General features: G+C 52.1%; 1 protein-coding gene across 1 annotated transcript; it reads right to left on the minus strand.

Moving 5' to 3' along the window:
• Nucleotides 1–300: 300 nt before the first annotated feature.
• EVPL (envoplakin) lies at nucleotides 301–24,960 on the minus strand. Its single transcript, XM_065852400.2, has 22 exons — nucleotides 24,718–24,960; nucleotides 18,761–18,860; nucleotides 18,177–18,331; nucleotides 17,406–17,529; nucleotides 16,668–16,793; nucleotides 16,309–16,347; nucleotides 15,353–15,514; nucleotides 14,637–14,744; nucleotides 13,629–13,724; nucleotides 13,042–13,167; nucleotides 11,998–12,144; nucleotides 11,698–11,852; nucleotides 10,099–10,196; nucleotides 9,107–9,288; nucleotides 8,158–8,336; nucleotides 7,576–7,714; nucleotides 6,819–7,012; nucleotides 6,351–6,501; nucleotides 5,694–5,777; nucleotides 5,498–5,608; nucleotides 4,701–4,793; nucleotides 301–4,123 (listed from the first exon to the last, which is right to left on the minus strand). Exons 1-22 carry the CDS (start codon nucleotides 24,789–24,791, stop codon nucleotides 674–676), a joined length of 6,093 nt encoding a protein of 2,030 aa, XP_065708472.1. The 5' UTR covers nucleotides 24,792–24,960; the 3' UTR covers nucleotides 301–673.
• Nucleotides 24,961–27,654: the final 2,694 nt, after the last annotated feature.

Raw genomic sequence — 27,654 nt, forward strand, 5'->3', positions numbered from 1 at the left:
AGACTGGATCAAACGTAACATGGAACTGCACCCATTGATGACCCAGTCCTTCTTACAGAGGTGTCCAAATGACCAGGGAGCAAAGTCTCATGGGTTTTCGGTTTTAAAGACAAATGTAACAAAATCTTTAAAAATATGGACTCACATGCAGAAAGAAATTTAGGGAGAGATCAGGGGGAGCAAGAGCCTGCAAACCCTTTGTAGTTGGGGCTGCAGGGCACAGGACTACACGGGGAGAGGACTCGCCCTGTATTCAGCCTTTCACAGCCTCATCCTGCAGAGATAACACAGCCACAGAGATGCACTTTCTATATTTATTGCATGCAGAAGAACGATCCTACATTAAAACGCTCTGGCTCTTCCCACTTTCTGGGCATAACCACATTTAATCTGCTGCCAGTGGAGTTCTCATAATGAACCCCCCTTTGCTGTCACAGCAGCAGCATGGGGACAGTAGGGACCTCTGTGTGTCAGGCCCTTGCACGCTCACAATCACACTTTCGTCCTCGCACGACCACGCTGCGTTTGGAAGCAGAGATAGCTAAGATAGAAGAATGTGCAGCCCTAAATGCCAGATGTTACGCTTCTGTGATGGCTGCTGCCTCCATGGGGAGAGGTGCTCTGAAGGGATGAACTCCTGAACGAACCAGATCCAGGAGATGCCTGAATCCATTCAATGCCTGAATCGTGAGAGCTTGGGGGAACGACTCGGCTGGTGGTACCGCTGATAACCCTCCGATGCAGCCGGGAGCAGCAGGAAGCTGCTCAGCGAATCCTTCTGGCAGAGAGCCATGGCTTCCTTGTAATTTATCTTCTCCTTAGTGATGGGATCAATGAGATCTTTTTCATAGTTGGAGTCATCCTGGAGCCTGTTGGCCAGATCACCTGTTATCATCCCTGTCTGGGCAGCTTCCAGCACGGGGATGCGACCAGTTTTCTTAGGGTCAATGAGCCCTCCAGTTAGATGCTGGACCTCCAGGTAGGGGAAAGCACTGTCCTTGGTCATCCATCCCTTCTGAACTGCTTCTCCCACCGACAACCTTCGCTTGGTCACCGGGTCCTCAATCCCTGTGAAAGCTTTCTGGGCATTGAGCAGTCTCTGCATGTAGGTTCTGTCAATCAACCCCCTCTCAATTGCCTTGTGGACTGAGAACCGGTCCCAAGAAATGAGGTCTATGATACCCCCTGTGGCAGCCTGGGCTTCCAAGAGCTTCTGAGCTGTCATGGGATCGAGCAGCTTCTTTGCAACAGCAGTCTTGATGTTGTACTTGGTGTTGGTGGTGGTGTCATACACCCCAGCAATGGGGAATGTGTCATCACAGAAGCCCTTCTGCGAGGCTGAGGGGAAAAAACTTTGGGTTTGGTGGGTGGTGGGTGAGGAGAGAGGAGATTTGGAGATGATGGAGCCAATAGAGAGGGATGGTGGAGGTTTGGATTCCCCAGCCACCAGCAAGGCGAATTCAGAGATGGGAATCTTGCCATCTCGGTACAGCTGGTACTCCTCCTTTGTGATCCTCCTCAGCCTTAGCGCATCATCGATGGAGTACTGCTTCCCACTTTTCTTGTCAAGGAGAACTGAGACTTCCCCATTTGGCCCCAAGGTGGTGACTTCCTCCCAGTCACACTCCAGCTCTTGCAGCTGGATGTACTGGCCTCTGTCTATAATGCCTCTCTTATAGGCCTCGTAAGGGGACATATCCTTCCCCGTCTCAGGGTCCAAGATAGAGATCTTGGTGGAGAGGTTTGTCTCTCTCATCTGGGTCTCGTGATTGATTTCTTCCCGGTTGACCCTTGACTGCAGATCTCGAATCAACCTCTCTTTGTTGTAGATCTGGTCCTTCTCCCTAAGGATGTCTGCCTCCAGCAGAGAAAACTCATGTTCCAGCTGCTTCTTCTTCTGCCTGTCATTCTCGGTCCGTTGGTTGAGCAGCTTGGACTCTTCCCGAAGGAAGAGGACTTTCTGCTGCTTCTGCCTCTCCAGCTCCCGCAGTTCACCCTCCAAGTTGGCTCTCTCCTGGATGGCCAGGTTCCTGGCTTTCTGCAGCTCCGTCTCTTCACGAGCCCATGTCCTCTTCATGCCTTCAGCTCTCTCGATCTTCTCCCTGAGCCGCCGTACCTCCTCCTCTGCCTTTTGCTTGGCCCCTCTCTCCCTGTTCAGCAGCTCCCAGATGCGTGCACGTTCACTCTCCAGTGCTCTGTCCTTTTCCACTCTAATCACCTCCTTGTAGATGGTCTTCTCCTGGGATTTTGTTTTCTGCAGGACATCAACTTGCATCTGCAGGTTCTTGCATTCTCTCTGCAAGTTCAGCACCTCCATCTTCTCACGGTCCAGCTCCAAGCGCAGGTTGCTGGCAGACTGTTCAAGGACTGGGTCCTTCTCCAACTTCACCACTTCTTCCATAATGATCTTTTCTTGCACTGGTGCTGGGCTCTCCTCCAGCTCCTTTATTCGCAATGTAATTTGCCTCATCTCCTTCTCTAGTGCAAGCCTCTTGCTTCGATCCTCCTGGAAGTTGAGCAACTTCTCTTGCTCTTCCACCAGTGCCCGAACCTGTTGCACATCGCGTTCCAGACGACGCCTGTTGCTCACCTCCTCATCCAGACTCCGTCTCAGCCTGTTGTGCTCATCTCGGAGCTTTGGATCCTTTTGAGTCAGTATCACTTCTTGAACAACTACCTTTTCCTCTGGCTTTCGCCTCTCCAGTAGCATGTATTTATTTTGCAAGTCATAGATTGCATCCTCTGCAGCTCTCCTCTTTTGAGACATGTTACGTACCTCTTGACGGAGGCGCTCAGCTTCTTTTTCCAAGAGTGGATCATTCTCGTATCGGATGACTTCCTTGTTGACCAGCTTGGTTTCCACCTTGGATCTCTCCCTCTTCCATTCATCCCTTTCACCCTGCAGCCTAATGAGCTGCTCTTGGGTCCTGCCATTGGTGTTCACAAGTTCATTGAGCTGCTGTTTCAGCCTATCGATTTCTCTAAGAATCTCTGGACTCTTCTCATGTTTCACCACCTCCTCTATAACCTCCTTCAGTTCCACCACTGGTTTCTGTGACCTGAGGACATTGAGCTCTGCTAAGGCCTCTTCCACTTCGCTTTCAACCTTCGTCCTTTTCAGAGTAGCTTCCTGCAGCTCCCTTTTCAAGTGTGCAATTTGCTGCTCTGTTTCAGGATCCACCAGGAAAATCTCATTGACCCTTTCTTTAACCTCCACCCTTGGTTTCTGCTTCTCTGCAACGCTGTACTGGCTCTGCAGCTCTCCCAGCTCACCTATAAGCATCAAGTTTTTGCTTCTCTCTTCCTCAATCAGAATTTTAAGCTTAGAAGACTCTCTCAATAGTTCTGGGTCCTGCTCTATCTGCTTCACCTCCTTAACAATAATTTTGGGTTCTGCTGTTTCAATTAGTCTTTCCACCTCCTCAATTTTGTTCTTCACTTTCACTATGGCTTCTTCTGCAGACTTCCTCTTGAAAGATTCCTCATCAATTTGTAGCTGCAGGGTCCTAACGGACTTCAGCATTTCTGGGTTTTTCTCCAGTTTGATCAGCTCCTTCACCACCACTTTCTCTCGGATATTGGGCTGCTTTCGCTCCAGCATGTGCAGCTCTCTCTTACACTGCTCGAGTTCAGAAACAGCAGCCAAGCTTTCCTCCTGGAGACGTTTGATCTCCTGACGAAGAGCGGCTGCCTCGCTATCCAGGCTTGGATCTTTCTCAATTTTTGTGATCTCTTTGGTGAGGAGCTGGGCAGGTTTGACCTTCTTCTCACTCTCCATCTGGGCAAGCTTACGGCTCATCACTTCAATGTCTTCTTGCAGTCGCTGCCTCTTTTTGCCTTCCTCTTCGATCTGCTGCGCCATCTTAGACAGGTTGCTCTCCATCTGTGGGTCTCTGTAATATTCTATTACCTCCTTTTCTTCCACTCTTTCAATGGGCTTCTGAGTCTTCAACATTAGCAGCTTGTTTCTATGTTCTTCCAGGTCCTCTTCAATCTTGGCCACTTTCCTTCTTTCCTCCTCCAGCTGCGATTTCAAGCCCTCAGATTCCCTGCTTGTTGTGGCTTTGTGTTCAGAGTGCTGTGTTTGCTCATGCACAGCTTCAATGTCCTCATGCACCTCCTTCTGCAAGGGAAAAACAAAAGTTAAAAGAAAATAAGGCAGGGAAACAGAATCACTGTTTAAATCTGGTGCAGAGGCCTTTTCCATGACCAGGCATGGCAGGAGACAGAACCAGTACAGAAACCACAGTTTAATCTCTTGTCCTTCCTGAGCACACTGAACATTATCCAGACCAGAGAACTTTCCTACAGGTGAATCAAGCCCTAGAAAGGCATAGAAGTCCTATTGCTTTGAAATGTTTCCAGAAGGTTGTGAGCATTAAATTCCAGTCACATCCACAGACAAATCCAGAATTCTCAGTCTATGAATGTTGATTAGGTGTAGCTGAGAACAGGACTCCAGAGCCCTAACTCATTTTTTTTTTCCCTAGCATAAACTACAGTTTAGTAGACAGTTGAGGGCCCACAGAGGTGGCAAATGTCTTTTTCTCACATTGGTTTCCATTCCTGTCCTTCCTCCCACCTAGATGTGGAGACCTGGCAAATGGTGGGGGCATCCCAGGCTGACCAGATTGCTCACAGTTTTGAAAAGATCATTTCAAACCCCAATATAGAGCAGCCCTATCTGGACAAGCTGGTACCTTCTCAACAATCTTCTTGGCAAACTCCAGCCGTCTGAGCTGCTGTTTATTTTCTGCTGCCAGCTCCATGTAGAGCTTGGTTACATCATTTTCCTGAAAAAGAAACAGCGGTGAGACCCTTGTCCCCCTCACCCTGACACAGCTCTGTTGGAGGGCACACTTTCCCACCACCTCATTTCACCTGGATGCACTTTGTGTACTGCACCATTCCAGGATTAGTGTCTTCCCATCTGACTTCCTAGAAAAACTGAGACACAGAGTCTAAGGACTCATATAGGAGATCCTGTCCACTTATTTGAATGCCTGTTAGATACTTGCTGGCCTGCACAGGGTCCAAGACTTACAAATTCACCTTGGGCCACATATGAATGGAATAACCCAAGGTGATGCAGGAGAACTGGAATGTAACTGGGAAGAGCACGCAGGAGCTCTGCCTGAGTCCTGTCCCCAGTACCTGATCACTTGCTCTGCCCAGGTAGATGGAAGTCAGTCTTTACGGCACCACTAAAACAGGTCCCCAAATTTGGAGAGAATGTGACACAAACACCATTCAGCAGGAATACTCAGAAAGGTAGAAAATGACTTGCTCTTTGCCACGCTTCTGCAGGGCTGAGACAAAGGTCTCAATATCAACTAAAGGTACTAGATACAGCCCTAATTCTGGATCTCATGTGTTGCTTCATCCCATAGACAAAGAGATCTCTGATGACATTTGTCCTTGAACAGCTGTGGCTGTAAGAGTGGATTAAGGCCTTGCAGTGCATAAGCATTTCTATGTCTTCATCTTTACATTTTACCTGGGCTTGGATGCTTTCTTGCAGAGGGGTCACACGCAGCCTCTTGGCAGCAAAGTCGGTCAAGGTAGGGTCCAGAGAAGAGCTGTATTTGCCTGCTTGGAGCTCATAGTCCTGTCCAGAGCAGAAACAGAAGAATCAGTTGGGATCTCTCAGGTGAGACGCTAAGGGAGTGCAACCTGGGGAAAGCCAGTCATACATTGAGGGTGGACTGCACGTTCCGGGATAGCCTGACCACCGCATTCTTCTCAGGCTCCTTGCCTTTTATCTCCTCCACCAGCCTCTGCAGAAGAGACACATGATGTTAAGGACAGGTTGAAACACAGCAAACCATTAATACTCTTGCAAGCAAGAGCAGTAGCTCAGCCTGGTACGGCAGGGAATGGTGGGAATAGGATGACATTTAGGAAGAGCCTCCTGGGCTTTAGAGGATCCCAACAGCACTCTCATTGGCCCAGGACTTATGACATTGATTTATCATGAGATAAATACTAGCCAGCACAGACACCTTCACATCTCTTCAGCTGAGCTGGCCATCGTAGGATCTACTCAAGGAGAGAAAGATGCAGGACCCAGATGTAGCATCTAAGCCCAAGGTGCAATCTCTCAGGATCTGGGTGCATCCTCTCCATGGAGAAGATATCAGCCTGGGGGTGACTAGCTCAGATGAACACCAGCACTGCAGATGAACACAGCTGGGCAAGATATATCATCTGTGGGCTACAATCCATTGTCTCCTTGTTCTAGTTCATTCACTGTGACATAGGAGCTGGTTGGTACTATTTTGCACACCGTTCATGAGAAATTCTCCCATCCTTGTAATATTACAGGTTATGATGCTTGCCCTGGAACGTACCTTCTGTGCCTGCAGCTTGTAATTGATCTGGCTTGGCCCATCGGTGGTCTTCACTTGGTGCTTGGGTAGGTTGTTCATCCAAAACATCAGGTTCTCATTGGAGTTTTGGAACTGCTGGTAGATGAGGCTGATATTTCTGAGGGTCTTCTCTCTGCACAGCACAAAGGTGAACAGGAACATTAAAAGCAATGGTAAAGATTCATGTGCAAGTTCCCAAAAAGACATTATGGTGAGAATGACACCACAAAAACCACCAACAAAAACAAGGGGCTGACAACTGGTCCCTGAGTGGAGAGCAACAACTCTGTGCGCATCAGGTTTCCTACTGCAACATGGGCACAACTTGGGAGGTGAGAGATTGAAAAGGAGAGTGTCCTGCAGTGTCCTGCAATGAAGAACATGCTCTTGGGACTCTAATGCTGGTCCATGTTAGCTAAGGGGAGCAGAGATGACACCCGAGTTCCTCACCGCTGATCCAGCTGGTCTGCAACGGCATGGTAGCGATCGTTGAGGAGCTGCACCTCCCGCTTCTGCCGGGGCAGGTCCGGGCAGTACTCCTGGAAGTTGTTCTGCACAGCGCTGCAGCTGTGCTCAGCATCCTTGAGCCCCCGGTTCAGCTTCAGCACACAGGCCTCTTGGGCCACAAGCTCCCGCTTCATCTTCTGCAGGGGGAAATAAAGACACCTCCAGGTTTGCCCCAGTCAATGCGTCAACCAGAAATACCCTCCTTAACACCAGTACTAACTGCAGCACCTGGGTGCTGCCCAGGCTCTCCAAGCTGGACGTGCAGCATGGAAGAGATTGAGCAGTGAGACTTATTCAGTAAAGAAGGTGGGAATCAGGATGGGTTGGATGGTGCATGGAGTAGAAAGGAGAAGTTTTGGGGAAGCTAAAAAAGGGTTGCTGTGAGTGCTAATGATGGGGCAGGGGGATTTGGAGCAGGAAAGAACAGGGGTGAGTGTGAGGCAGAGCACCAGAGGTTTGATGCTGAGTTGTTCGTGTATTGTAGGGACCCCAAATGTAACCTGCGAGGGGCAGAGCTTTGTGCAAGCCAGTGAGTGCAGCTCAGCCTGCAAAACCAACATTAACCCCTCAAGGAACAAGTCCTTAGGCTTCACTGTTGGTGCCTTGAGGTGCTCAAATGAGCAAAGTCCATCTGTCCCCACCATTGCTACCTGAGCCCAGAGATCTCCCTTCCTTAACAAAGAGCCTGATGTTCCCCTACCTGCAGATCATTGGCCCGATCCTGCAGGGCATTGGGGGATGCAGGAATGATGCTATCCTGAGCCAGCTTGGCCTCAAATGTGCTGACGATTTTGTCTGTGTTCTCAATCTGAGTCTCCAGGTTCAGCGCAGCCTTAGCCCTGGGGAAGAGAAACAAAGACAAGACAAGGTTAACTACAAAAGACCCCATTCTTCTCCTTTTCTCTCTGATCTTGCATGTTTAAGCTCATTTAACATCAGAGCTTCTGCAGCATGGCAGAGAACAAGGAATATGCACTCACAACACTGTCATGCTGCCCAGAAATCAGATATATTGCTTTTCACCACATACAGCAGATCTGGGACACACGCCCATTGTGGTGGACTTCCCACAGTGGGGGCATCTGAGCACAGATTACACACAGGAACTCCTTCAGAGGTGCCTTTGGTGACAGATGGGAGGTTTCCAACCTGCACTGGGCTGAATGGACATCAACCAACACGAATCTAGACCGAAAGCATTTTCTCTCATGCTTCTGTGTTGACACCTCTGTGCAACGACTTCCTCCCCTCACCCCCTTCAGGCCTTGTCATCATCACTCACTTCTCATTGTAGAGGCTGGAGAGCATATTGACATCACTGTATTTGCTCCTGAGGGCATTCAGTGTGACAGGGAGCTGGGAAGCTGAGGTGCTGGTGGGTTTCTTGGAAAGGTAGGTCTCACACTCCTTCTGCAGGGCATCCTTGGCTGCCCCCAGGTTCTCAAGTTTCTTTGTCGTTTCCTGGCACATCAGATGGGAGCAGAGTCACCAAACACAGTCATAACAGTTGTGAAAACGTGTCTCCCTGGGGGGCGGATTTTGCTGTGGGGCTCAGGGTGCGGTAGCCCTCTCATTAGGAGTTGGCCCTTGGGGCACTGCCCCATCCAGACTGTGGCTGTCTGGCAATGGCAGGGCGTGGGAAAGAGATCCAAAGAGACATGGGTGGAAGCAACCTACCTGCCTGAATCCATCTTTCTGACAGGGACAGGTAAATACCGACAGATGAAGATGTAACAAGCTGAACTACTACAGACCCGGACCTCACCCCAGAGAAAAGGAGGGGGCTCCAAGGCACTGCTTCTTTTTCTGTCCCACTTACATCTACCAGCCTGTACTCCCCATCAGGTGAGGCAAAGCTGCTCCTTGGATTAATTCCCTCTGCGTTGTTGTCTTTTATGCTACGGACTTGAGAGCGAAGGGTGACAGCAACCCCACAACAAGGCTGAGGATTTCCTAAGTCTGACTCCTGGTCTGCAGCTCTGAAATGAATGGACCATCTAGCTACAGAGCTGAGCTTTGGGAAGAGCTTGCATTTCCCTAGGCTTTGGCGTAACCTGTCCCATTTCAAGGGCTCAAGCCATCCTGAAACCCTTGAAACGGCAGCACAGGTTTCTCTTTTGAAGCACTGCCACTCATATCCTGTGTAATTCCTATGTCAGGTCTGTTTTAGGCCAAGGACACAGTGCTACTGAAAACTCAACCTGCCCCAACACACCCACAGCAACACCCACCTGCTGGTGCTTGATCCTCCTGGCAAGGTCCTCGGTGGGGTCACTGTAGTTCACTGGAGACCTCACTCGGTTCAAGATCTCCTTCTCTACTTGAACCAGGTCCTTGCCAACACGATCCAGGCTACCGAGAAGCTGATCAGCCTGGGGGTCATCCTGAGCTACAGGGGTGCTCCTGGACAGAGCTGCAGCGACACACAGCTTAGATTAATCACCATTTCTCATCTTCCATCCCAGTCTCAGTGCACAGCTTTTTCATAGATGGACCTTAAAGCTCCATCTCCTTCTCATGAGAGTCCTACCACAAAGCTCTGCCCTTTGTTTTGCAGTTCTGAAGCACACAGGCTTCTCCTGAGCATGGGTTTTGGATGCAACCATTAATCAGTCAGTTAACATTTCTAATCTGCAAAGCATCACACATGTGCTGATCCAAGGCAAAGGCTTAGGAAAATGGTTTTAGCTCCGTCCCAGCCAACCAGAGCTCAAATCCAAAAGAGGGACAGACAGCCATGTGCTGCTATGCAGACACATCCCTGCTTAACTTTGCTGGGAGCTCCTGAACTGCAACTGTGGGGGTAACAGAGTGAGCCAGGGGTCAGGATTTGGCCATAGCTGTCTGCTTATTCCACAGCCCCCGGCTAGGAAGAGAACTGCGAGGGACCCGGATCCCAAAGAAGTCTTAATTAAGGTTGCTGAATAGGCACATCCCCTTGCAACCCTAAATATTCTGCAACAGTTGATGGACCTGAAAGTCAGTCTCAGAGGTTTGAAAAGGGCAACAGAGATTGTAAGTGAGTTGCCTGAGACTGGCAGCTCTAGGAACCAGGTTATCCCATCGGCTGCTGTTTTCCGTAGAGCAGGAGTCATCCTCACACCAACCCGCAGGTATCTCTGCCTGCTCGGGAGGCTGCTCTGCTTCAGCCAGGTCTGGCAGCTCCGCAAGGGAGATGTACAGGTTTTGCTTTGGAGAGGGCTTGACTAAGCAGCTGACATACCTTGTTGGCTGGGCTGAACCTGCTCCTTGTGGCTGCGTCTCAGGGTGCTCTGAACCACCGCTCGCTTCTGCTTCACTGTATTCAGTTCCCCTTCCAGCCTGTGAGCAGAGAGGAGCATCCTCAGCCAACGCGATGGGAAACGCTGTGCTGAGCAAGCTCTGACAGAGCCCACCCTGCAGCAGCTTTGTGCTCTGATGGGAAAAGTATTTCCAAAGGCAGGGGCAGGCTCGGATCCTGCAGCCTGTTGTAACTCAGAGATGTCCCTTTGGAAAGCGGACAGCAGCAAGAGCACCCAGTCAGTTCAAGCAGCTGGTTTTCCCAGTGGAGCCACCATTTCCAGCTCTCGCTAGATGCTGACAAAGCTGGAAATTTATTTCATATGACCGCAGAGCTTTGCAGGAAACAAGTACCAGTAGCTGCCTCTGTGGCTGCTGCACGACAAACATGAGGTCTCATTTGGAAGGATTGTTCCTTTCTAATGAAGCCAGGGCTGGGATCAGCAGGGCCTGGAAGGACCAAAAAAATCTCAGGGTGAGAAAAGACTGACAGCACTGAGAGGAGGGACCTTTGAAGGACCAGGGTAGTTCACATCCTTGCTATAGGTTGCTCCAGCTAAACACTGAGCTCTAAAAGCAGCAAGTCCCAGCTTGCCTAGGTTGTTATCAGACAAGGGCTGTTCCTCTGCAGGGCCAGGACATGGCTCCACTCAGAGAGACTGAGTGGTGAAACAAACTGAGAAATAAAAGAAGTATTTTAGCATAGGAAGGGAAGCAAATACCAGAAAAAGAAACAAGCTGTCAAATGTAGCCCAAAAAGGGGAAGAGTTTTCCAGGCAACACCTGCAGAGCTGTTATCCAGGAGGATGTCACAAACTTTTCTGTTTTAAAACATGCATGAAACCCATAAATCCAAAGGATTTGGTAATCTGGGATGAGTGAAGAGGGGTACACACTCAGAAAAAAGTAACACAATGAAATAATCATGTCTGTGTGACTGGGGAACCAAACTCACATCACGGACACGCCCAAGTACCTCTGAATCTGGGCTGGGGTCTTTCCACAGTGCCTGGGCAGCACTGATTTATCCAAGCACTGAGGACATGATTAAAAAGGTAACATGGAAGCTGTCTGCTCTACCGGCTCATGCCCATCCTGGGATACCATAGAAGCTGACTGAGCAACCAGGCAGCAGACTACATGGTGGTTCAAGGAACGTTTCTTAGTCTCCAGCTGGGGATGGCTGAGGACATCCCACAGATAAGTCCATCCTGTTTGGCAAGTCCCAAGCTCCAGACTGATTCTGCAAATAATCTAGTCAAATCTATACAAGTCACATGTTTGGGTGAAGAAATCAAGCCTGACTGCCAGGAGGCTCTTTGGCAGCAAGGTCCGCGCACTGTGCAGTGTTGTTGAGGAATGGCAGGAACCTGGAGGAGATACTTGGGTGCAGGGAACAAGCCCTCCAGGAGGGATTTTGTACTAGATAGTTAGAGGTCTGTTCCCAGCTGCTGCTTCTCTGCAGTTGAGGCAGCCAGGCTGGCTGCAACCTAAGAGCAAGTCTGAACATCTCTCTGGGTCAGGGTCTCCACCTCAGACTCACCTATTGACCTTGTCTATGGACTCGGGGTCTGGTGGAGGGATGGAGAAGCAAGCAGAAGGTGCCTCCTGGACCACACCAGTGCTGCTCTGCACCACCCACATCTCCGGGTTGCTGTTGTCCTTCAGAGTGTACTTGTCACCTCTGGTCAGCTGCACCTGCGACAAAGACACAAAATGCAGTGAATGGTTTGGCTTTCTGACACGAGGCCAGTTTCTCCCACCATGGAGCCAAGATCTAGAGCAACCAAAGAAGAATCCAGTTGCCTGTCTCATCTAAGGGTACTGCTGGTCAGGCCCTCACCTCCCCAGCATCCCAGTCACAGAGGGTGTCCAAGGTGAGGGTCTGGGAGGGACGTGTCCTGCGCAGTTTCAGTGGGCTGATCTCTTTGCTCCTTCTCTTCAGGTCAGCGATGCTCTTCTCTGCCTGCTTCACTGCCTTCTCTTCATTCTAGATAAAACAGTGGTTGCAATCAGGCTTGGATGAGAAGGAAGCAGGGGTCACGCTATAGTGGGTACACTGAGGCCAGCTGTCCCTCCTTGTGTGATCGCTGCTGGGATGGAGTCAGAAGTATCTCCAGTCTTGACCCTTCCATGTCCCTTCCTCCCCTTTCATTACCAACATTCTCCTCAGTTTCCTTCCCTCGCAGCAGATCTGGCCTTGAAGGCACAGCCTGAGTTAACCTCAGGTGATCCCACACTGTCATACTAAATCTCCTGAAGTTTTTCTTCTTGGAAGAGGAACAGAGACATGCCAAGAGGTGGCCACATTCCAATATCAAAAGGTTGTGAGATCCCGGTACCCCTCAGGATCGAAATGCATTGCATGCATGGGAAGATAACGTGTTGAAGCTGTCCCCTCCCTCTCTCCTGGGCAAAGATCTTTTCCTATCCACATCTCAACCCTGAGGTCAGATTTCTTTATTCCCTTCCTCGCCCTTGGCTCTTGGGAGTGCAGAGGAGATGGGAGAACCTTTCCCCACTGCCTGAATACCAGCACCTCATGCTCTCTGCAGGCCCTCTAATCCAAGTGTCTCATGTCTAGGACAACACACAGCTCCTTCCCCCACTTCTCCTTTACTCTGATGGTGACCTGGTGCCTGACAGTGTGTCACTGATGGAGATCAGTCTCTTTCCAGGGGTCACTGCCCCACAGCATGGACCTTCTGTGGCTACGGGGACTCAGCATCCAGCATTCCCCCTGTCTAGCACACGGCTGGGATGAGCTGCCCTGGTAGGATTATTCACCCACCTCTTCCCTTTCCCCACGGTTGTAATGTTTGGGGAGGTTGTAATGTTTGGTCTGCCCTTTAGGTCTGGCTAGTGCCACCAGCCCTGAAGACCTCACCTCCAGCTGAAGCAGCAGATCTGCCACTACCCCAGGGCTATCTTTGTTGAACTTGCTGTATTTGGTGTCCAGGTCGGAGTTCATCTTCTTCAGGGAATGGCTCACAGCCTCAGCATCGTCCTGGAACTGGAGGTGTGGGTAGGAAAACAGTCAGGGACAGGAGCACATCACTGTGTCCAAGTCCAGTGCAGTCTCTCAGTTCCCAGTGACTCTTCCACAGTCTGGGGCTCACAAGACCCTACAGACCATGCTCAGAGTGCATGTTTGAACAAGTACCTTCTATCACCTGAGCCACATGCAAATAATCCTGATCAACAGGAAAGTCCTAGGGAACAACAGTGAGCAAACCTTCCCCTGCCTCTCTTTTCTAAACCAGCACATTAACAATAGGACTGATGGGACGAGCTGGGCACCAATCTTTCACTGCAGCACCAAAGGACCGTGTTTTGAGAAGTGTTTCCCCAAAATATCCTGGCTAGGTGCAAGCAAAAGATCTCCCATCCTCATTCACTATGTCTCTTCCCAGCCTGCCCACTCTGGCCTGACCCTGCAGCCACACCGCCCATGCTCTCCCTGTTGCTTTTTACCTTCTTATAGCTCTCCACGCTTTTCAGTTGACTCTCCTGGCAAATGCAGAGATTCAGGAAATTCTGCCACTCGTTCTTCAAGGCTTCCTGGTGAGCCTGTGATGGGACAGAGCACGAGTCAGTGGGTTCCAGCTAGTCCTACCTCCCCTACCACCCATCTCCTTCCCCCAGAAGCCCCAGAGATCAGAGGAAGGGCATGGACTGCTGGTGAGCAGACACAAAACTGTGTACAGGTATCACCTGAAAGAATCATAGGATCATTTTGGTTGGAAGAGACCCTCAAGATCATTGGGTCCAACCATTAACCCAACCCTGGCACTAACCCATGTCCCTAAGAACCTCATCGCTGCATCTTTTAAACCCCTCCAGGGATGGTGACTCCACCACTGCCCTGGCAGCCTGTTCCAATGCCCGACAGCCCTTTCTGTTTATAAATTTTTCCTGATATCCAATCTAAACATCCTCTGGCACAACTTGAGGCCATTTCCTCCCATCCTGTCACTTGCTACCTGGGAGAAGAGACCAACACTGATACTGAGCCTGAGCAAGGATGCTGCTCCACAAGGACCTGGCTGATACAGAGCAGCCACCGTTTCTCTAGAGGTCTCAGGTCCAGTGTTGTGGGTGGTTGTGAGCCCACCACACCTTGCCACTGCATCTGCAGGCTTGCAAATACAACTGTGGAGGCTGGGAGCTGGTTTCAGCTGGGGGAGGTCGTGCTGTGTCACAGCTCGAGTTTCTCAGCAGCATGAACGTGGCTGCATTGACCACAGGTCTGAGCACCAGCCCAGGAGCTGGTCCCAGCACACAGATGTTAGCCACTATCTCTTGGAGGTTTCTGAAGAGGTGCAGTACAGTTGGCGCAATGTGCAAGGGAAGAGTAACAGAGTAGCTCTGCAGAAGATATGAAGAGGTCTCTTCCAACCTGTCTCCTGGCTCTTGATGCACAAATGATGGAAATCATTCTCATTCTTTTACAGGATTTGGGAGGGAACTACCTTTCCCTACCTGTATAGGCTTGACAGCGGGATGCTTTAGCTCAATCATCCTATCCCCGTCATCCTGGAGATGGTTCACAAGCTCCTCCTGGCTGAGCAGCTCATTGGACTTAAAGTTCTGAAGGGGAAAAGAAACTGCATGACAGTGGATGAGCACAGCACAAGGAGCACAGAGCAGTTTCTGGGGCACCCAACCACATGTAGCAGAGAAAAGGCTCCCAAAGCACAGACATCCTTGTTTGTTTGTTTTTTAAAAAGGAAGGGTCTAAGCAAAGCTGAAACAAGTTATACACACTTGGGCCTCAGAAAGCATCAGGGAATTCATTCAAAGAGCACCTTCCTAGTCACTTATCCCTCCCTTCTTCCTGGTCCCAGTACGTAGCAGTCACTGGGTGTTGTACTTTGGACATCGAGGCTGACACGACGCTGAACCCCTCCCTCCCCTCTGACCACTGGCAGCCTCACCAGCAGCTCTCTCCTGTGTGATCCCACCTGCCAGCTCATGGAACAGGAGAGGACACAAAATGGCTCATCCTTAACTCCAGTGTGGACTCAGAGTATCTCTCCCACCTCTTTTTCTGTGCCGAGTGCTGTCAGACCTCTCTGGGAACACACCAGAGCCAGTGGTGGATGTCTAGGAGGATGGGATCCACCCTACAAATTTTGCACGCTGGGCTTGGCCAGCCCCCAATGGCCAGGACACACTGCCAGCCCCCGAGAGCTCACCTCATACTCCCGACGCACACTTTGCACGTCCATCATTTGGTCGCTCCAGTCCTGCTTCAGGATCCTGGTCTGCTGGTCCGTCAGGTAGCCCAGCTCCTTGGTGCAGCCCTGGAGGTGGTGGTACAGGCTGCCCAGGCTCTGCCCTCGCCAGATGGAGGCTTTCTGCACACACACAGGAGAGACAGCATTGGTGCTCAGGCTGAAGACCCCTTTTTCCCTCATCCTCCTGCTCCCCAGGACCCTGCTCGTGTTGCACATCCACCAGCATGTTCCCAGAAACCTTCATGAGACATCTGCCCTGCTTGCTCTTATCTGATGGGGCTGGTTTTCCCTTTCCCTCCTCCACAGACAGGATATGTTTGTCTAACCAGAATCTCAGGTGTGGGGTGGTGCCTCGGGCAGTCTGAGAGCTGGCCCAGCTCTGCTGTATTCCTCACAGATGCGATTCTTCAGCATTAACCTTTACAGCTGGCTAAACCCAGGACCTTCTTCCCAGCCACCTCCTTTGCTCTGGCTGCTCGTTTCCTCTCTGGAGCCCTTGTTGGGGATCGGTGCAAGCCTCAACATTTGCAATCCCCATTTGGAACAGCATGTGGGCTGGGACAGGGTTTCCTGCTGCCACATCCCTAACCCTGCGCTCACACTGGCAACACCAGATCAATGATCCATGGAGAGGAGACCCAGATCTCACCCACAGCATTGCCCTGAGGGCAGTGAGCATGCTCTCAGTTTACACCCACTCCAATATGGAGAGGAAGAAAGATGATCATAGAATCATAGAATAGTTTGGGTTAGAAGGGACCTCCAAAGGTCCAGCCTCCCTGAGACGAGGGACACGACTTCACTGTGCAAGACCAGAGGTAACTACTCCCTGAGCTGGGCATTCCCTGTCCATCAGGGGTGGTGTGACTTCGCTATATGACCCCATCTGTCCAGAAAACCACCGAGCAGCTTACCAGCAAGTCCTTGTACTGGCTTTTTAAATCTGCCACATCCTGGGTTGCAAACCAGCCAAGACCAAGGGAAGAAAACAAACAAACAAACACAAACAAAAATTAGCAAAATATGCGGTAGATGCTAATGAGCTGATTTATAGAACGTGATTTAGAAACCACCCAGGAACCCAGGAACTACCTTCCCAGCCCCTGCATGGGTTGATCTGTCCAAACTCAGGTCTCCCCATGGCCTTTGCAGAACAAGGGGAGATATTCACTGTGTGAAGGAGCAGATGGGACACATGGCCAGAGAGCAAGTGGAGCCGACAGGGTCCCCAGTGAAGCAAACAGGAACAAGGAGGGGACAGAGGGTGCCTTACCCCAGAATGGAGGTTCTTGATCTGGAGGCCATAGGCTTCAATCTCCTTCTGGAGGATGTTGTGCTCAGCAATTTGCTTCTCCAGTTCTGACATGCCAGGGCCGTACTGTCCCGCGTTGACTTGTTTCTGTGCAAAAAGGGTTAGGAAGAGACTAAAATGAAAGACTACTTCAGGGAGAAACTCCAGTGAGTGCTGGCAGGGTGTGAAAAGATCTGGTGCCTCAAAGCAGTCCAGAAGGAAGGGATCTTGTTTACCGTGATTGCTGTTGGTTCCCATTTCTCCAGCCATACACAGGGGCAAAGATAACTAGGCTGTATAACCCTGGTACACAAACCTAAGCTGAACCTGCCACTCTTCCCGTGATGACACGCATTGGATGAACACAGTTACCATCCAATTTCAAAGAGAATCCAAGTGGACTCCAAACTGGGCACTCCACATACCCAAGACCTTGCAGCATGAAACCCTAGGATGTAGGGCTGCAAAGACATCACCTACTCCATCTTTTCATCCCACAGCAGGGCACCTCTACCTGATCTCCCTCTGGCAGTTCTTAATCTGAAGGGGTCAATCAAGAGGGTCCTCCAGAGGGTTTTAAGAGGTGGGAGAAGAGTCCTTCTCCTTCTCAGGGTTGCTTCCACCATACTCAACAATGTCTGGCAGAGCCCTACAGGCAATAGCAGGTATTATCTGGCCTTGTAGGAGTTGGGAGATACATCTAAAACCAGCTGCTGTTACCATCTTTTGGTCCAGGATCCTGGCCCAGTCTACTCTGGGCCCCACATCTGGGATGTTCAGTTGTTCGTAGAGAGCCCGGTACTCCGCACACAGCTGTGTCACGCGGTCGTGGAGCTGCTGGATGCTGCCAAGGAGAAAAGGCACATGTCTCTGTGTCAGTTTAGATGGGGGAAGATCAAAGTGGGGTTTGTGGAGTACAGATGTCACTATAAGACCCAGGCTACTCTGTTGTCCCTTTGTGACACTGGCATCCTTCTGCAGTGAAGGCACTTGTTGTGGTGCTCTCCATCTCAGGGATGTCTCGGGAATTACAATCCAGGAGGAAGCTGCAGGGACAGCTAGGGAACAACTCTGCCCTCCTGATTTCCACCTAAAAGGGCTGGAGAGCAAAGTACCAGAGGCCAGCATAAGCTCTTCTCCCATTCAAACACCCAGTTCTGCTTGCCTGAGCAGAAGACATTCATTTTAGGAAAGACAGAGGAGAAGGGAATTTGTCCTGGGAGTGGGATCACATTTTAACCCTGCCTTTTTCTGATAACTTTTAAAAGACCTGCCAAATAATACCAGGGGCTCTTGAGTGATCACTCTGGCAGCCACCCTGCACACCACTGTCTTTACAATATATTGACAGAAGCCCTGATTTTAAGGCTAAAGTCTATAGGAAGAAGGGTGAAACTCTCTCATGGCAATGACTGGAGCTCAGCCTAGATCCTAGGGGAATTCCCAATTGCTCAGCGCCCTTGTCACACCAGTCCCCTCCGCTGTACTCACTCTTTCTCTATCTCAATAGCCTGAGGGTGTTTCAGCCGCTTTGCACGGTCCACATCCAGAAACAGGTCCTTCAGCAGGGTCTCCGCTTCCTTCAGGTTCCTGGCATTCTCTGGCTGGAACTCAAAAGCCTTGTTCTTCTGGTGATTGCTGGCATCCTGGAGACCAGGGATGGCAGAGAAAAAAGCCCTGTTCAACCACAAGGGTGCAGCTGGGGAGCGTACACTCGGCCAAGCTGCCTGCTCCAGCATCTCTCCCATCCAAGGGACTGGTGTGGGTCAGGCTGGGGCTGCTGGGGGACACAGGGCTGTGCTGCTGAACTGCAGACACAGGTGAGACAGCTTTGGCTGTGGGAAGCGTGAGGCACTGAGAAGAAAGCACCGAGGGCAGAATTTGGGAGGCCCCGGTATGCAGCCCCAGGGGCTGGGAGGTTCTGTGGGGTGATCTGTTCCTCCCCAGCCTCGAGTCAGCCCCCAAACCTGCACCAAGCAAGCTGATGCACTGAGCAGACACTCGACCTGTTATCTTAGACACTGCATTGCCAGGCAAAGGCTTTCACCTCCCCACCACCTTCTGCCACAGCTCACCTGCTTGAGTCTGGACTGTGTCTCCAGGATGTCCTTCTCCACCTGGTCAGCATTTGTCTGCATGCGGGAGATGAGCACAGCCAGCTCATTTGTTGAAGACCTGAGAGAGGGAGCAGTGAAGCAGAGGGGTGAGTGAAGGCAATTCTCACCCTCTTCATCATTGCCCAGGACCTGACACAGGTGTGGTTCTTCAGGCCTTTCCCTCACGTCCTCCTGGTCTCCAAAGAAAGAGTCTCAGCTGTGGCTAAGGGCACAGACACATACAAGTGGGTGATGCCTGGCTGTTGCCATCAACAAAGTGAAGGTAAGAGGTGGCATGTTCAGAGCGAGCAGGCGATGGATTTTTGCACACCATGCAGCTCATCTGGACAACTCCTTGCCTCTGGACACCACAGATGCTCAAAGATTCACGTGGATTCCAAAGGCATTGGAGGGGGAGAAAAAAAAAAAAATCACTGTAGGGCTTCCAAATGCACCAACACCACATCTGGGTTGGGAAGACCCAAAGCCACAGATGGCTGGAGGCCAGGAAAGCACCCTGCAGAGGCAGCACAACATGCTCGCCCTGTTTGGAGGCACTTCCCTGGGTGTCTGCCCTTGGCTGCTGGCAGAAGTGGACAAGACGGTCCTTCAGCCTGACCCAGAGCTGCCATTCTGTGAGCTTGTTTCACAGATAGAGCTCTGCAGTGCAGATCACTGAGGAACTGGAGAGCCCAGTCCCACCTCAGGACCAGGCAGCAGTGGACAAGGACTCTCTACACAGATTACAACCTCCTCTGGGCACCACATGGGCTGCTGCAGTCCTGCTGCTTTCAGGGCTTGGGGACAAATTTCCCTAGGTGCACCTACAGCCCTCCTCACCCCAGTGAAGGTTCACTGGAGGTCCCCATCAAACCATTTCCTATTGCCTCTTGCCTTGGTGCCATCACACAACCGATGGGTGCCATCACCACTATTACGAATGAGCATGCAGGGCCCTGCCAAAACAGCTGGATCCAGAGCCTGTAGCAAGGCACGGGGTGGGTTCCGCAGCTGTGGCCCCAAAACTCCCTGCAGACAATGAAGCACAAGCCTTGATGCCACTTTTGTCCTCATGTCCTGTTGTTCCTAATAGCATCTGCCCCTGAGGACAGTGCCGGCCCTGCCCTCCAGGCAAGGAGAGCACCATGCTGCCAGGATGCAGGTGAGCAGCGGTGTGAGCATGAGGACCGACAGCATCACCCAGGCACTCCAGGCCTTGTACAACTGCTGATGGGACAAAGTTCAGCAGAAGCTCAGCTCGGTTACATGGTGACTCTGGAGTCTGAGACCAGAAGGAAAGAGTTTGAGCAGCAACAGGATGGTTGGTGCAACCTGCTCTGTGCCTTTGGTGGAGGAAAAACATGGGAGAAAGGCAATGTCCTGCAGCAGAGGCACTCACATCTGCCCTCCAGCTGTGTAGTTTCCTTCCTAGCCCCTGAATCCAGCAAAGCACAAGCGGTTCCCTTAATGGCTCCATCATTGCTGCATCTCCTCATTGTGGCTCCAGCTATTCCACAGTTCATACCAAAGGTTACAGCACATGCTGGGATGTTCATTTATTACAGCCCCAAGTGACTGTAAAGCGCCAGTGAGTGTCACAGTCACCCCAAGCCAAGCACTGGATGCCACAGACAGAGCTTGTGTCTCCAGTCAGCTCAGCCCATGCTGACCAACACTGAGCCCGTGTAACTCCAGAAGAGACACAGCCCAGTGCTCCTGCTCACAGCATCCTGCTGTCCCCTTTCTCCAACTCCTCCCTCCGTTTTGAATTCCCAAAAGGGTGGTATGGGCATGCAACACAGCAGTTCCCTCGGAGGCTTTGAGTTGGCAGCGTCTCCTGGCCCTGTCTCAGCTTCTCTGCCTGCAAAATGAATGTCATCAAAGTAAAAAAGGGACTGCAGTGCTCCAGCAATGCCTTCTTCTACAGGGTCTAACTCCAGGGATCACAGAGACAGAGAGCCCAAGCAAGGCATCCATCATCATCAAAGCATCACTGGCTACTACAACCTGTCTTTCATATCCCATTAAACATCTCCCCTGCCCCATCTGTGCCCCACAGATGTCTCTGCAGGCTGGAAGCTCTAAGAGGTCCCCCTCCCCAGGAGGTTACACAATCTCCCACTCATCCCCGACACACCTGGAATGAGGTGGTGTCCCATGAGCACATACTTGAGCGCCACCCAAATTTCCTGCCCGGGCTCTCTGCGCAGGGAGGAGAGGGTGACTCACGGGCTGGCCACAGGCCCAGGGGATGGACGCCGCTCCCTGTGCACCGGGACAAGCACCATCCACCTGGTCCAGCTGAATTCAACTCCCACCTGGGAAATGCGTGAATATGGTGCCGGGTTTAAGCCCCGTCGAGATGTGACCACAGATACCTCTGTGCAGCTCCAAGAGTGGAGAAGTGAAGATCCATCCTTCCCAAGGAGTGTAAATCACGAGTAAAATCCCGCTTATTCCTGGTGGTACCCCCATCCTGGCTGAAGGAAGCACTAGGACACTCCGTCTCTTGGTTCACAACACTGGATACACAAATCATCTTTGTTTAGGCCAAGCCACAATAAAACTGTGGACTGAAAAGACTTCAACAACTTCCTGGTCACAGGGGTCCAGCCTTGCCCACCCCCACCCTGATCTGCCTTTGCACCACACGGAGCACCTGAGGTTAGAAACAAGGGTGTTGCTGAAAACACCTGATCTGCAGAGAAGATGTTTCCTGGAGAGCATCATCTCAGGGGCAAAGGGGCTCTGCAAAAGACCAGTCTGGATGCTTGACGGGCTTTGGGAGGGAATGTCCTAGGAGGAGAGGTTTGTCTACATGCTGTCCTGGGAGTCTGGAGAAGGCCTGACGCATGGGTGAAGAAGCTGGCTGTGCTCAGCTGAGCCTCCTCAACTCATTGTGCTCCTTGGTCAAGGTAGAAGCAATGCTGAGGAACCCACTTAATCGATGCGCACTTGGAGAAGGATCTAAACCACCATGGATCTTTCTATCTCAACCACAAACTGTGCAGAGATGAGCAGGGACAGGAGAAGCTTGTGCTGACACCAGTACAAACATCCCCCAAGCCATGTCACCATCCTTCCTTGGGAATGTCCCCCCTGCCCCATCCCTGCTGCCCTCTGGGCAGAAGCTCTCACTCCAAGAGAGCTGACCACAGAGGGGCTCTGTGTTTCTGGGTGAAGATGCTGACACTTAGGCTGCAGAGAAGCAGCCTGGAATTGGGTGGGATACAAGGAGCCACAGGTTCACATTGGGCATCCCTTGGACTCCCAAGGCTTGGGTCCTACTCCACGCATGGTGCACCTGTACAGCCACAGCCTCAGGGTGGTGGAGATGGCTGAGGACAAGGCTCAGCAGAGCTCCTCCAAGAGCCAGAGCAGGCCTCCTCCCTAGGGCTATCTCATGCCTAGAAGAGGCAGAGCACTATTATTATAATTATTAATTGGTTCATTTCTCACACCACTTTCTGCCTCCTAGACAGTCCAACCGCACACAAGGGATGGTGTCTCTTAGCAGGAGCAGGACTGTCCCCCACTCCCAGTCACTTCTCTGCCAGAGCGTGTTTGGCAGGACCACAGCACCCACCCCCTTCTGTCCCCAACTCTCTGCATCCCTTCTTTCCAGGGGACTTTGCTTTTTGGCTTCAAGGTAAAACCCCAAAGCTGAGTCTGTTCTCCCCAACACACAGAAGCTGTCATGCTCTGATCTGCCAGCTCAAGTGCTGGGTTAGTCCCCTGAGCCTGTGCCTGTCCCCTTGGCCACCATGCTGCTCTAGACTGGCCAGGGAGAAGCAGAGGGCGGCGGTGGCAGAAGCAGCAATGCCAGGAGATGATTAAACCAGATGATGACTTGCCATCCATCTCCAAAACCACCCACAGCCTTTGTCAAGATCGCACCTGAGCAGCCAGTCCAGCCTGATCTGATTCAGTTCCACCTGATGAATTTTCCCTTCCAGCCCCACAGTGTGGCACCTCCTAGAACTGGGCATGGCGAGGATGCTCCTCAGGGACAGACTCACGCTTTCTACTGCCTCCCTGGGCTGCATCCACCAAGTGGAGACAGCAAAGAGCCCTGTGAACCAGAATGCTCAGCCCATGGTCCCAAGGACCAAGACAAGGTGTCTCTCTAGGTGTCCATGCTAAGTGGGGACTCCCAGAGGCAGGGAACCTCGACTGCTGCTGAGGTTCTCACCTCAGGGCCACCAGGAGCAGCTATGGGCCACTAACATTTTCTTGGGGTCATCTGCAGAGCATGTGCTGGTGGCTGGTCCTGAGACAACTCATTCACCTTCATTTTCTCAGCTAATATGGGCACTGACCAAGCCCCAGGCCATGGCCAAACCCATTAGCCTTTGTCTGATGGTTGGTGCCTCCTAAAGCAAGCACAACCAGGTTGGTAATTGCTGTGCTTCAGGCTGCAGCCCCCATCCTGCACAGGGAAAAGGTCTGAGGTGTTGCTGGGATGCGATGGGACTCCAGTTATCCCGAGAGGCTCATGCTGGTGGAGACTCTGGCCCAAACCCTCCTGTGGCACCGCGGGGGCTGCACCAAGCTGTCTCAGGAAGCCTCACACAAAATCCCCAGCCTAGGTTTGGAAGCCTCACGCAGCACAGGCTGGGGAGGTGGACAGATTGAATTAATGAGACGAAAACTCCGGGGCTGACACAGCTCCAGGGCTTTTAGGGAGTTGTCTCGCTGCATTCAGTCCCTGACAAATGCTTAGTGTTCAGACAGCCCCCAAATCTGTCTTTGAGGTGAGTTTGTGAGTGCTCAGCTCTGCCAAGGCAGAAGCATCCTATGGCAGGGGGGCAGCTCCTGACATCCACAGGTGGGAGCCTCAACCTTTGTGGGAGGGCCCGTCTCCCCAGGTGCCGCTGCCCTGCCCAGCAGCACCAGCCACCACCCTCCTCAGTGGCTGTTTGCTAACACTGGGTTTGGCCCCCATAAATGCAGCGGTTGGTGCCAGCATCACCCCATGTCCACCCGTCTGCACGCACACCATCCCCAGCTGCTGCAGCTGGGGGGCCAAGTGGTGGGGTCAGCATAGCCTGCTCCCTACAGGTCCCCTCCTCCTCAGAACAAGCCCCGTTGCAACTTCCTCAGCCTCTAACCCTGGCTGAGGATGGGGATTCCTGTAGAATCAGTTCATTAACTCTAGGAAATGCAAAATTACTGAGCAACCACAGCTGGAGGGAGGGATGAGCACTCTCTCTGCAGGAGCACCCCCTGCCAGAGAACACCCTCTTCTCCTCAGGAAGTATCCTGATCCCATCACACATCTCACTCCCCAGAGCTTGGGGAATGTCCTCAGAGGAGAACGCAGCTGTCGGATCCTTTTGGTGATGCCTGAGGCCTGGAAGAGGCAACCTCAGCTATTTGACCTGCAAAGGCCCAGCCTGTCACCAGGGTGGATTAGAGCAGCCACCAGCAAACCCACTGCTCCCCCATCTTCACCACCTGAGCAGCACCAAACCGAGCATCCTTCTCCAGGGATCCCAGATCCCAGGGCAACATCACACCAGCCTCACACGACCAGTGAGTCCAGGGATCTCAAATCCAGGCTGGTATCTGCTTCACCATCAAGCAGATTTTGCTCCACCCAAGCAAGGATGTTGCATTTAATCTCCCTACTCCTACCTGCCCAAAAGGGGCTTTACACCTCCCTGCTTCATTAAGACAGCTCTGAGCACATCTTCAGGCACTGCACATCCCAGGGGCTGCACAGATACTACTGGGCTGGAGCACAAAGCCCAGCAAAGACAAGGACAAGAGCTGGGGCAGCACGTTCTGGCATTGGCTCCCAGCAAACCCCTACTTTCTGTCTTCCCCACAAAGAGGGATGGTTCTTAGAGTGGCTTATGAGACATCAAGCGCCCATCCCTCATCTTCCTCCATGGTTCACAGGACAGCTTAGAGAGGAGAGGAGTCACACTTACTTGCTAGGCTTGGCAGGAGAACCTCTGTTGGGGGAACTTCTGCTCGGGGAGCCTTTGCCCACTCCCTTGAACATGTTGGTGAGGTTCCAGCTGGTGTCCTGGAGTCTGCAAAGCCGTCTTGGGCGCTGGCTCTCTGCTCCGGTCTGTTGGGATGGAATGACAAGACTCAGCGAGGAAAGGCTGGCAATGCGCTAAAGAGCAGTTTCAGGGAGGCTCCTCCCCAAGCCCAGGTGAGCAGCAGCAGAGATGGAAGCACATATGAAAAAATGACTCGAAAAACCAGTTTGGGGTGGAAAGAGCAGAGCCCCAGAGGGAGAATGGGAGACCTCGCCCTGGCTTGAAGAGTGTTTCGGCACACACAGGCACAACCGTGCAGCAGTTTCCCAGCAGAGGGGCAGAGAACACGGGCTGTGGTGGGAGTACAAGTCTGCAAACATGACTTCGAGGGAGTGCACTGCAACTTTTGAATCACATCTTAAAGCGCCTTCTTGCATTTTAAACACTAGAGAAGCAGCAGAAGCCCTACAAAGCCAACCAGGAGTTTTTCCAGAGCAGTAGCTTGAGAACCCCTGTTTTGCAGAACATGATGTTATTTTACAGTTCACTGAACTTTGGCCTGGGCTCAGGACCAGCTGCTCCAGCTCCCAGCAAAATACCGAGAGTTCATGGCAGAAGGAATGTTGGCAGCTCCAGCGCAGCATCACAGGAGCCTCAGGCAGGGGGATTCAGGCTCTGGGACAAACTCAGGTACCAAAGCCCCAAAGACCGGAGTCCAAGGCTCTATATAGACCTTAGAGCAGGCTTTACCTCTGGCCAGCTCTTTCCCCTGTGGAGCAAAGGTTCAGAGTCCCAACAGGCTCCCCATACAGCCCAACAACACCCCGGCATCTCCTGGGGATGCCTGCCCAGGCTGTCCACATCCTGTTGGTTTCAGATAAAGCAAAGTTCAAAGTCCCCCACAAACCAGGAGCCCTGTGTTTCAGGCTGATCTGCCACAGATCCTGCAGGGATATGGGATCCTTATCCAGTGCAGGGCCAGGGAGAGAAGCCAGGGGAGGAAGGAGATAGGAGCAGATGGGGACCACAGCCCCCACGTTAGCACCAGCCACTCATGAGAACACCACAGGTTCCTGTTCTTCCCTGTTTCATGTGGTCCAAGGACAACGCAGGTCCATCACCACTTCCTGGGGGACATCTTTGTCCTCTTTAAATTGGCACAAAACAAATCATGCTTGTCTCAGGAGAGAAGGCACAAGGCTGCTTTGCAAGGGGCTTGCTATGGTTTTGCTCTTCTACAAGCTGCAAAATCATATGTTTTCGTGGTGGTAGCATAGCTTGGACCCTGCTTCTCACACCGGGATCTCAGAAGTATGAAGGCGGGTGGTCCTCCCAGCTCTCCTAGCTGGTGTGGACCTTAGGAGGAGAGGTGACTTCTCCAATTAATCTGAAGTGAATGGAGACCTGCTTCAGGCCCTGCTGTTGCTGTGTGCTACGGACAGGATGGAAAGCAGTTGCTGAGAGGATCGCCCCTTTGTCATTAACATCCAGTTACCAACATCCAGTTGACCAACAACAGCAACAATGCTCTTTGAGCAGAGCAGCTGGAGAGCCCCAGGGAGGAGGAACCAGACCCCATTGCATTTGCATTCAAAGGCTTAAAGCAAGCTGAAGCTTTTTCAGGGTCAAGATTTGAAAGCATTTGAGGCCAAGTAGAGCTCAGCTTGTACCCACACAAACCAGGAGCACAAGCCCATGGTTGCCTGGGACAACCCCTTCCCTGCAGGGCTGCTCTCTGCACAAACCAGGAGGGGATCAACCCAAGGAACTGATCCAAGCGAATTCCAAGGAAACTAAGTTGAATGAGATCGACTGGCAGCAATTGCCCAGAAGACAGAGGGCTCATACACAGAGGAAGTTCTAAGAATTAACACAACAAGCAAAGCAGGCACATCCCAAACCCCCTGCCCCACCTCCTTCCCCGCCATCCATCACGTCACCTGGAGCCGAGGGCTGGAGCTCCTCACCCGCAGAGCTTTAAACCAGCTCCTTCCTCTCCTGTTTAACAAGACAGAGGTGTGAGCCTTCCCCAGCCAAGTCCCCATCTGGCAAGGATCCCTCAGAAAGACAGAGCATTTAAAAATCTGATACTCTTTGATCTCACCCCTGTGCACACACAGACACACTCTGGCAGCCGTATGCAGACGGGACAGATAAACACAGGCTAATCTCCGGGCTGATGTGAGAAGCAGCACCGTGTTTGGCAGCGGAGCACCCGTCCGCTTTGCTTGCGGATGGTGTGAGACACAAATTGAAGTGTAGGGCCAGATCCTGCATGCTTGTGGGCCCCGGTCTGGGAGCAATGCTGAGCACCCAGGTGGTGAGGGGACCTGCCAGACCCGGTGGGAAGAGAGGAGGCAGAGCCAGCCCGCTCATCCCGCACAGAGTCCCCGCGACGGGACCAGGGCTCCCCCAGCACTCAGCAAAGCCCCAGGGGCTCTGTCACCATCCCAGCCGCAGGACACAACGCTGCCAGGGGGAAGCGGAAGAGTCAAAGATGGCTCTGGGGTGACAGGTTTTGCCAGCCCAGCGCCTCTGCCACCACATCCAGCCCAGAACGAGTCTCTGCTGTGGAAACTTCTGTTGTGAGCAAGGGATGCTCTGCCTGCTGGCAGCACAGCTCCCCACACCACGATGGCCACCGCAGCCTGCGCAGGGGGAGGGGACGTCACCACCAGAATCCTCAGGGGGACACTCGCGACGGGCACTGCTGGTTTCAGCCGAAATCACTTCCGGATCCTCAGTGGGTTTTGTTCAGGCCAGCCCCAGCTGTGCCAGGGCAGAGTACCATGGTTCACCCAAGCCCTGCAAGAAGCAACAGGCAAGGAGACCAGTTCAACCAGTTCTGCACCACAGCCACCCACACAGCCATGCCTGGCA

This window comes from Patagioenas fasciata, chromosome 18 (assembly GCF_037038585.1).
Source record: "Patagioenas fasciata isolate bPatFas1 chromosome 18, bPatFas1.hap1, whole genome shotgun sequence".
NCBI lineage: Eukaryota > Metazoa > Chordata > Aves > Columbiformes > Columbidae > Patagioenas > Patagioenas fasciata.

Coding starts and splice junctions, on each gene's coding strand:
- EVPL (XM_065852400.2), bottom strand. CDS start 24,791: ATGTTCAAGGGAGTGGGCAAAGGCTCCCCGAGCAGAAGTTCCCCCAAC. Junction 10,197..11,697: donor TCCATAGACAAGGTCAATAG/GTGAGTCTGAGG, acceptor CTCTGCTCACAG/GCTGGAAGGGGAACTGAATA. Junction 5,609..5,693: donor ACGTGCAGTCCACCCTCAAT/GTATGACTGGCT, acceptor TGCTCTGGACAG/GACTATGAGCTCCAAGCAGG.